This window comes from Cygnus olor, chromosome 3 (genome assembly GCF_009769625.2).
Source record: "Cygnus olor isolate bCygOlo1 chromosome 3, bCygOlo1.pri.v2, whole genome shotgun sequence".
Lineage (NCBI taxonomy): Eukaryota > Metazoa > Chordata > Aves > Anseriformes > Anatidae > Cygnus > Cygnus olor.
In genome coordinates, this window is record NC_049171.1 from 7,698,878 (window position 1) to 7,709,371 (window position 10,494).

The window sequence follows — 10,494 nt, forward strand, 5'->3', positions numbered from 1 at the left end:
TTTTCATTTGAGCTTTCTTGTATGTTTGACCTCACGCTCATTTCGAGTATTTTGTTCACACCCTGAACCAATCTGACAGCTCTTTAATGCACCTTTTCCAGTACTTCAACATCCTGTCATGGGTTTCAAAACCTGTGCAGTGACCGGACTGCTCTGCAATACTGACAAGTGCTGCACTGCAACACTGACAAGTGCTAGGCATACACCTTGCAAGAGCACACAATTAACTTTAAAAAGGCCTCGGGGACTTCACAGTGTGTTATGCCCAACGCAGTAAATCCAGACCAAAGTTGTTTTGGAGCACTTCTATATCATATTTATGTGCTTTATTCCCCGGGTTTAAACGTGACCTCCCGAGGATAACACAGAATAAAGCGGGTATGTATCTAATTAACTGATTTTCCGTCTTTATGGAGAAAAAAAGAGGTCCCCATACACGGGGCAGGGCGCAAACCCCGACCCCTCGCCCGCGGTCCCCTCAGGGACGGGCGACAGCGGCGGGGCGGGATGAAGCCATTCCCGCCACCCTCGGGATTGGCGGAGAGCCGCGTGACGTCACTGCCGAGCCCCGCTGCCTCCTGGGAGTTGTAGTCCTAGCGCCCAGCCCCTGTAGGCGCCGCCCGCCGCGTCACAGGGCCCGGGCGGGCCGGGCCGGGGCGGAGAGGCGGAACGGGGCCCGGGACCAGAAGGCGGCCGCCGCTCGCTGCCGCCGGGGCCGTGCCGAGCCGCCGGGAGGGTGAGGTCGGTCGCCGGCCGCGGCGGGGAGGAGCGCGGCGGGCGGACCGCTGAGGAAGGCGGGGGATATCGGTGCGGGCGGGCCCGCGCAGCGAGCGGCGGGGCGGGCGGTTGGTTTTGGGGAAGCGGCGCGGACGGGCGGGTTTGGGCGCTCCCTTTGCCGCCTTCTCCCCGGCGCTGCCCCGTTTGACCCCGCGGGGCTCCCCGCAGGCTCCTCGGGTCCTCAGAGGGGCAGGGAGCGGGAGCTGTGCCGCGCCGAGCAGCCCAGCCCGGCCTCCGCCATGTCAGGGGGCTGCGGCACGCCTCAGCACCCCGGGGTGCCGGGCGGTGCGGGTGCCACGGCCGCCGGGCCCGGTTTTCCTTTTCCAGGTGTCCTCGGGCGATGTGGAGCGGCTCCTCCGCCAGAAGGAACCGCCCAGGTGGCCCCGGAGCTGTAGGATCCCAGCCTGTCTTATGAGGCAAGTTGGCATCGCCCTTCTGTGTGTGAGGGTTGCCCAGCAGGGATGTGGCGCTCAGATTCCTCAAAAACAATCAAATCCCGCTTTAATTTTTCCACAAGTGGCCGTTGCTTAAAAAAAGATTGAGATCAGTTGTTTTGGAGCTTAGAAGAGCCAGGTAGGTAATGGAGAAGGCGACTGGGAAGTACCTCAAGTGTGCTTTTACCACAAGGCAACATGCTTAAAGTTGTCGCTGACAGACTTTTACGATCAAATCGCATCAGTGCAATAGCAAAAGAGTATCAAATTCATGGAGCACCTCCTTCCCCTCTGTAAGGTAACCCGCTTGAGTGCTGAGCTGTCATTTTTAGTTACAATTTTTCCTTAATAGCTGACCTAAATCTCCTTTGTTGAAACTAAGCTGCTTATTATCTTACACAGTAGATCTGGAGAACAATGGATCAGGGCTGTCTCTTCTACCACCCGGTTTGTGTTTGCAAGTTTACACTCACGTTCTTCTCCAAACTAAATTAACTCAGTTCTTTTATTTCTGTGGTCCGCGAACTCTGTGAAGTATTTCCACCATCACTGGACTGTGAAACTCAGAGCTAGGCACAGAGCTCCAGTGGTAGTAAAGTAATTCTCTCCCTGGTGTGTAGCATCTCTCCTAAAAACACTTCCAAATTATGTGGTCTTATTTTGAAACTTTCTTAGTGAAATTACCAAATTACTCACTTTGTGATCTGCTGTAAGCCAGACCCTTTTTTGCTATGCACCTATCCAGGCAGTTATGCTCAGAGAAGCTGCGGGTGCCCCATCCCTGGCAGTGCCTAAGGCCAGGCTGGATGTGATTTGGGCAGCCTGGGCTGGTGGGAGGTGTCCCTGCCCATGGCAGGGTGCTGGAATTAGGTGATCTTTAAGGTCCCTTCCAATTTGAACCATTCTTGATTTCCTGGAGAGGTATTCATGCTTCTCCCCCCACACACACACTTCCTTCCCGCCCCTCTTTACTATTTTTTGCGCTCGTTATTAACTTGGTAAGGAGTCATCCTGATCATCATAACTGTCTAATTTTAGTCTCTTAAGTCTGCTCTTCCAATCCTTTTCTTCCAAGATGGGATCAGCAACAAATGGTTAATTAAAATCTGAAGTAGAGCCAGCTCCTTCATGTCGTGATAACCCTTCCAATTTGACTGTTGACTTTCTCAAACACTTTCATGTTTTTCATCTTTCCTACTAAAGCTGCAGCTCATTCTGTGCCATGACTTTGTAGCTGAGCGAAATCCTGTAGAGAATCTTAAACGAGGAGACCATCAATTCCTTTGAGTTGGCTTGTGTGCACAGAATAGGGATTGCTCGCAGCTCAAAAACTAGAAATGTGGGTAAAATTGTGAACCCCTTTGAAGTTTTGGTGCCTTGTGGATGTCCCAGACACTTGGTTGCAGACTGCAGAGAATGACGATTGCTGTCAGTTTCCCATTCTCCCTCTTGAAGCTGTTACACAGTGTAGGAAACTGAGAAGCCTTCTGCTGAGGCATCAGGCAAATCATGTAACCCATTTTTCAAGAGTACTGGAACAAAGGTTTTCTGCGTTTTTAGTTCCTACATATAAAACAGTAATTTCTATTTTGCTGGACACTATGAAAGGACATAATTCTGCAGCAATAACCAAACAATAAAACTGCCCCCAGAATTACTGTAGATAGGTAAAAACGTGTACATTTTTTATGAATATTCAGGTAAATATAAGTGCCAGTCTACAGACAGAGCTGCCTGTTGCTTGCTGCTTGCATCCCTTGTACTCCACAAACAGTAAAAAGTTACGAGATGCTTTGGGGACTCTGACAAAAAGGCCCCAAAATATTTGGGAAAAGGGTTGGGAGGGAAGGGGAAGACTGCCCTAACTGCACTAGGGGATGTTGAAGCTGTGAGGTTACTGGTATCCTCTCACAGTACTCACTCGCACATGCCTCAGGTAGATGGTTCTGTCCCCTACCTGTGTTCTAAGTTCTTTTAAATACTTTCTCAATACATTTCCTCAGAAGAATCTGCTTTGATTCTAACTTGTTTCAAAATTGCATTTGCTCTTTTAGAGAGCTTTCTGGAATAACCAGGCAAATGCCTCATTCTAACCCACTTAATACAGGATCAGATTTATAGATAATACATTAATGCTCTGTCATACTTGTAAGAGATTACTTTATCTGATCACAAATGGGCCATGAAGCTGAGGGTGAGAGGCGATGTTTTGAAAATTCTTAATACTAAGTCATTCAAAAATATCCTGAGAAGCAGAAACCTGTTGATTAGAATGAAAGGACTGGTTTTATGATGAAAATGCAGCAGACTAAGCCTGTATAAACAGCAAAACCTCTTTTAAAATTGCATTTCACTGGGGAAACATTACGAACAACAACAGAAGTCGGGTTGTGGACAAGCTTTATGTGCATGTTGACTTCACTGAAAGGAGGAGTCCAGCGTTGGCAGGGCCATAAGCTGAATAATCCTACAGGTGTTTTCCTCTGTCCTCCACAATAATTTTTTTTTTTCATTCTGATTTGTGTAGATGTCTCACATCAAAAAATCATGGAGCTAGGAAAGGCGAAGCTTCTGAGAACGGGCCTTAATGCCTTACACCAAGCGATTCACCCCGTGCACGGTATCGCCTGGACAGATGGGAAACAGGTCATCCTAACTTCTTTACACCTCCACAGCGGAGAGCCAAAATTTGGTGACTCGAGCGTTGTTGGTCAGTTCGAACACGTTCACGGACTCTACTGGGGCCCGAGCCCCGCTGATGCCCCAGCCCTGCTCGCTGTTCAGCATAAAAAGCACATCACCGTGTGGCAGCTCTGTCTGAATGCCGCAGAGAGGAATAAGCTCCTGGTTTCTCAGATATGCGACATCAGCGAGCCGTTTCCAGTGCTCCCCCAAGGCTGCGTGTGGCATCCGAAGAAGGAGATCTTGGCCGTGCTCACTACGCGCGACGCCTCGGTCCTGCACTCCGTTCATCTCAACAGCTGTAGAGTGAAAGCCGATATCAAGGGCAGCGGGCTCATCCACTGCGCTTGTTGGACTAAGGAAGGCAATCGCTTAGTCGTCGGGGTGGGCAGTGCCCTTCATTCGTATATTTGGGATGAGGCTCAGAAAACGCTCCACGCTTGTTCTTTCTGCCCCATCTTCGATGTGGGAGGCTACATCTGCGCTGTAGAAGCCACTCTGAATTTCCAGGTTGCTGTTGCTACTGAGCTCCCTCTGGACAAGATCTGCGGCTTAAACGCAGGTGTTGCCTTTGAAGTTCCAGCGAGCATCGAGACCGAATCCTTTGCCTCGCAGTCCAGCTTGTGTGGCGAGGAAGAGTTTTCCATGGACGGGGGCAAAAAGTCGCTGGACTCTGAGAAGCCCGTGTCTGCTCTTCCATCTCCCGTGGATCTAACTCACCTGCTTTCCAGCAAGCAGGGTGCCGATTCCAGTCCCCTGCTTCACCTGAGGCCCAAGGACTACCTAACGGGAAGCGGGCAGGACTCTTCACATCTCATTCTGGTGACTTTTGAGAGAAAGGTGACTTCTACCAAGAAAGTTAGCATCCCGGGCATTCTGGTTCCTGACATAATGGCTTTTGACCCCAAAACTCAAACCGTATCGGTCGCCTCCAATACCTGTAACGTTATTTTAGTCTATTCGCTGACTTCGTCCAATTTACCCAACATTCAGCAAATTCAGCTAGAAAAAAATGAAAAACCGAAGGGTTTGTGCTTCTTGACCAATAAACTGTTACTGATACTGGTTGGAAGACAGAAATTCACTGACCCCGCGTTTCTTCCGTCTTCAAGATCAGACAAATACATGATCCGGTTGATGATTAAGGAACTGATATTTGAAGTGGGTCCTTCATCTGCATTGGTTAATGGGAATTCCTGTTTTAATCTTTCAAACACACCCCGTGATCTCCCTGCAGATGTTCACCCTCTTAGTCGTGGGCTCTTGATACCAGACCGTGCTGCCCCTCAGTCCCCTACCAGCAGGAGAAAGCTCATTGAAGAAATTAAGAGTCCTGCTTACGAGCAAAGCTCGTTGTTGAACATGAGCGACCTCAAAGAAAAAAAGGTGTCTTTGAGTTTCCCTCCAGCTGTTGAGGCTCTCGATGCTGAACCAGTAAATCGGTCAGTGGTGTTGTCTGCCACATCGCTGTCGTTTTCTAACAAGCCAACATCTCCTAAAAGGCAGACAGATGGAGCTTCCAAAATACCAAATTCTTACAAGAATAACTTGTTAAGTGAAAAGGAAGCAAGTTACTTTTCAAAAAACGTAGAAAAACTCTCTGGTAACTTTACCGAATTGCAGCATCATGTCTGTGAATTAACTGAGCTGCTAAAATCAGGGAAGAGAAATCTTCCCGTGTACCCATCTTCTCAGGAGCCCTCTTTTATTAACATCACCTACCAGGTAATTTTAATATTGGAAGCCTTCATGACCAAACCCGTTTACGGATGTAACAGTCTTTGTAAAGTACCAGTTGAAAGCTGTGGTCAGATTGTACACGGGGAGGGCACCATCCTGCACATGTTTAATACGCACAAATTCAGCACAGATGAGTCCGATAGGAGTCTTATCTTAGGGCTTTCCCTTTTAGATAGGTCTGGTTTCTTTTTGATGTCCTTCTTCCCCACTCTTCCTGCAATTGCATCTCGGTTTTAAAGTTCTTTTATTTAGAAGTGTTTAATTTGGGGGATTATTCACCACTGCCTGTCTCCACCTCATGTTTGGGCTAAGCTCACTGGCTCCAACCTAGGCAGCTATACCTTGTCCTGCGCTGCAGAAGCTGGTGAGAATCCAAAGAACCCGTGCATCACAGTTCTGTTCCAGATTAAAATCTTGTATCAGGGTCTAGGATGTTTTCCTCGGCGATTTCTGAAGCTTTTTGTGCAGGAATTCAGGCAGTGCAAAATAACTGTCTGTGGGAATTGCCGTGAGTCTCCTGCCCTTTTCCAAGAAGAACTATAATAATGGGGACCGAAACAAAAAAAATTGCTTTGTCTCTAGAGCAGAAGTCTTGCTAATTAGTATTGAGAGCACCATCTGAGAAGGAGAGAGACCATTAACGACAGAAAGATAATTCAATTAGCATAGCTTAAAGTGGCTTTAAAATCAAATTTCCATTGAAAGACACTTTTCTTGGCTGAAATAAGGTATTTCTAAATCTCATGCTAGAAGGTGTAAGTTATCTGATTATCAAATTGTGGCCCAAATCTGTTAGTTCTCTTCCAGAGGTGGTTTTAATAATTCTTAGTTGATATTTGTAGTAATTTAAACTGCCATTTCCTTTCAATAACCACTAATTTTGTGTCTTTATTGCTAAAAATAATTATTCTCAACTTCTGTAGCACCATACTCGTAGGTCCTAGATCATATTTCCTCACTCCATTTGCTGTTTTCCATTCTAAACATTTAATAATTATAATAACTCTGTGGGTTTTTTTTTTCCTAGCTCTCTTAAATCCTAATTATATGTGGGGCATTACTCCAAACAGTGGCCTTAGATATCGAAGTGAAAGTTTTCCTCAGCAAGGCTGCTGTCTCATTTTCCTGAGATGCTTATTTAGAGACCTTTTTATACTCGAGGTCACACAAATTTTGATTATGATTTTGTATTCAGATCTCTTTTTAAAATATAGTTTGAAATTGAGTTACGTTTTAGCTTGTCTTGATGCTGCAAGAGCTAGAGGAGTTACACTTGCATGAGAATGTTTCATGAATTAAAGGCTCCAGTTTTGGCTCCAGATTTTGATTGGTGATGACTTGGGATAAGAAAATAATTTGATTTCTATGATTGAAGTTGGAAGGCCTGGCAGAGAATGGTGTGTTTTAACTTTAATCAGTGTATATTTGATTCAGAAATCTTTAGCAAGCAAACAGGGATCCTCGCCTTATGTGCTGAGCCCTGATCACTTCTCTACTGCCCAATTTATTGGGTGTATTTTACAAAACGTTGAGGAACCCCGAAGTACCCTAAATAAGCAGTGTCTGAGAGAGGGCAGTGGCACATTTATCAGTGCAGGGATGGAGGAGCACGCGTGCATTTCCAGGCTCCACTCTTAACATACATCTTTTTTGTGGGTGGATGGGTCTGTCTGCGTGGAAGAGCATGGAAGAGGAGTCAGAATTCACCTTGTTTTTGTCATGCCCCAGAGGTGGGACCAAGGCTTCTCCGGGAAGCGATGTGGCTGGGTGAATTTTATCCTACGCAAAGACAGAGTTTGTAGATTTGGTAACAACCGACCTTCTGCAGACTTCAAAAATGCTTTGTTTGCCCCATGGGGAATAGTCTTTGCAGACACTTGGTGAGTTTTATGGCTTGGAGCCGTGATGATCAGAGGTGAGGCAGGCAGGCACTTCTGATGTGTTTGTCCATTTCTCGTCCCAGAAGTTTATGGACAGGATTTCTCACCGGTGAGGAATGGATCACAGAGGGGAAAGATGTAAAACTTGCTGCTTTACAAACCCCCCAGAGAAGCGTCCCTCGCGGGTGGTAGGATGAGGGTCAGATGTAGCCTGTTGTTTTCTTCAGGGGCAGCGTTCCTCTCCTGTGCTGACACACTGATTTATTTAGCACACAGTTATTTGCTGCTGTCATTCACAGATCATCTCTTTTTGAGAGCTGAGCCTTGGAAGTGTGAATCCTGCAAATTGGTCTGAGTGAAAGTAGCATTTGACTTTCTGTAAGCGATGTAGTTGAAGACATAGCTGTGATTTTGTTTTGATGAATGTCATTTTGATATCTCTGCTTAAATGTACATCACGGTATCTAATGATTCTATCTTGACTTTACAGAAGCAGCTTTCCAGGAATGATTCAGATGAGAGACGATCCGTTATTCTTTGTGAGGGTAAACTTCGTCTAAGTATAGTCCAGCAGATATTCAACCTCTCTCTTGTAGAAATGCAGCACGGTACGTTGTAATTATCCAATCAAATAAACACTTCAAACACACGCAGCATTCTCACTGAGCAGTAGCAGTGCGCATCTGATCTGGAAAAAAAAAAAGAGAAACAAATATTGAAAGGTTGTTAATAAAAGCTCTTCGTTGTAATGTAAAGATTCTTTCCAGTCTAGGCCTTGACTAAGAAGAATCTTTATGTTATAAAAAATGAGTAAACTTTAATGTACTGGTCCTTTTGTACCCCCCCTTTTCAAGCAGCTAGTTATACAGGAAAATTACCGTCACTTAGTATTTTATATGTATTTTCAGCTCTTCTGAATGGAGAAATCTGAGTAACAAGAAGGTTAGAGTTGGTGGTTTTAGTATACAGTTTTCTGCATTTTAATTTGTAGTTCCATTGTCAGGTGTCCTTTAATAAATCTGATAGTTCTTTATAAACACAAAAGTAGCGCTCTAAATTTTAGCAGTGTGGTTTACTCCAGTTCTTGCCGTGAAGGAAACTGCCTTCCTTCTTGCTGTGTGCTCCTCTGCTGCCATCCATTCTTCCCATGCACATCCTGTGTGCCTGTGTGTGTGTCAGTTCTAAGAGTCTCACTTCTGGCAAGGGCAGGAGACATGCCTTGGGGATATGATCTCATATTCCTACGTATATTCTCAGTACTGTGCTCCAGCTGCTCACCCACTGTGTCTGCTGTCACACTGGAATTTTATTTTGAGCTATAGGACTTGAAGAACTTCACTTTCTGGATAGTACTGAGGAGGGCGTCCCCATTACCTGCGTTATTTAGACTTCTCATTGATAGCTTTAAATGTAAACTTAGCAGAATTGGTTACCTGTGAATAAGTAATCATGCAGACAACTGGCCTTATCAAACCTCAAAAGGAAACAGTGTTATAGTAGGTTTCTTGATTATTTTTACAAGTATTACTAGGTAAATGGGCACAACAGGAATGGTAGTTCCAAATTCCTGAATTGTATTGATTTTAAAGTTTGTTCCAAATGAGATATTAAGCCAAAAGATTAAAGGGTCATGTGCTTTTAAGCTACAATCTTCTTACTTGTGACATGAAGTTACATAATGTAACTGCATAAACAGCTGGAAATGTTGCCCTGAACTCCCTCACACCCCCCCACCCCAAGCTTTATGTTATTACTTCATCGGCTTAACAGATACAGGTAGGAAAATACTCTGCTTTGTATCATTTGGTAAAAGTTGATGCTTCTGAGTCAACAAAGTATTTCAAATTGCAAAAATCATGCTAATGACGATGTGAAGTCAAATAGCAAATGGACCAGAGACGCAAGGCTTGTACAGTCCAGTACAATATTTCTTCCTCATGTTTATTGGAATTAATTATATCGAAATGACATAACAGAAGCTGTTTCTAAATTTTTTAAATTATATTAGTCATTTAGTTCAATCTGCTTCGTACAGTATCTGCACAGCTTAAGCACTGTAAAGTAGTCTATGAATACCTAATTAAAAATAAGTCTGGGTGCTTACGAGTTCTGCTCATAATTCAATTCCTCTTCCTTATTTAAAGTGTGCATTTATTATGGTCACATCTGCTAGTGGGAAAACTGGTCAGGGGGCTCGCTTTTGCACGGTTGTTAACTATCCTTTAGTTTTGTATCTCCCCATGCCTTTTTTTGCTAGAAAAACTGCTGTAAACGTACAGGGGCATTTCATTTTAGAAGAAATGTGTTTTATACCTTCAACATGACTACCTACAGAGGAGTTTGCAAACAAGTGTGTGTCTGCCTTCGCAGGTTCGTCCTGGATTGTTCTCACAGCGGACAGCGAGGGCTTTGTGCCGTTGATGTTTACGTCCATGCAGGAGGTAGTCGTAAGGGATGCCAGCGCAAAGGCTACAGTGCCCGTTCTTCCAAAACGCTGGACATCATCAGTTCTACAGAAGGCTGTAGACCCGCTTCTTCTGAAAGCCTGGATATCACGAGTTCTTTGGAAGTCCTCAGAGACTGTTCCTCCAAGGCTTTAGACAGCAGCGGTCCTTCGGAACAAGCCAGCAGTAAAATGTAACGTTGGATGGTGGGTTTGTAATGCAGTCGTAGGGTAGGAGACACTGTATGGACTGCAAATTCTAAGTAATGGTCTGTCTCAAACCTCGGTTGGATTTCTGGCACTTTTGTTGATATCGTTGTAAATTATTTATTTGGTCCTTGGAAACATTAGCTTGTTGTTTTTTTTTTATACCGAGACGTTTTTTAAATATGCCTCTTGCATATACCAGGTATTTGTATCAGTGCTTGAAAGTACAAGGGCTAACAAGCTCCAGAGCTAAAGTTAGCATCTCAGTCTTTAGTATCTTGGTGGTTTTAGATGATAGAAAAGTTGCATAATAAAGACATCCTTGAAAACA

At 44.9% G+C, this 10,494-nt stretch overlaps 1 protein-coding gene across 1 annotated transcript; it reads left to right on the plus strand.

Moving 5' to 3' along the window:
* The first annotated feature begins 862 nt into the window (after nt 1-862).
* On the plus strand, nt 863-10,494 carry LOC121068571 (WD repeat and coiled-coil-containing protein-like). Its single transcript, XM_040553848.1, is given in 5 exon segments — nt 863-1,193; nt 3,739-5,618; nt 8,004-8,121; nt 9,884-9,973; nt 9,976-10,494. Coding segments are annotated over 4 exon segments (2,247 nt in total). The 5' UTR covers nt 863-1,193; nt 3,739-3,758; the 3' UTR covers nt 10,155-10,494.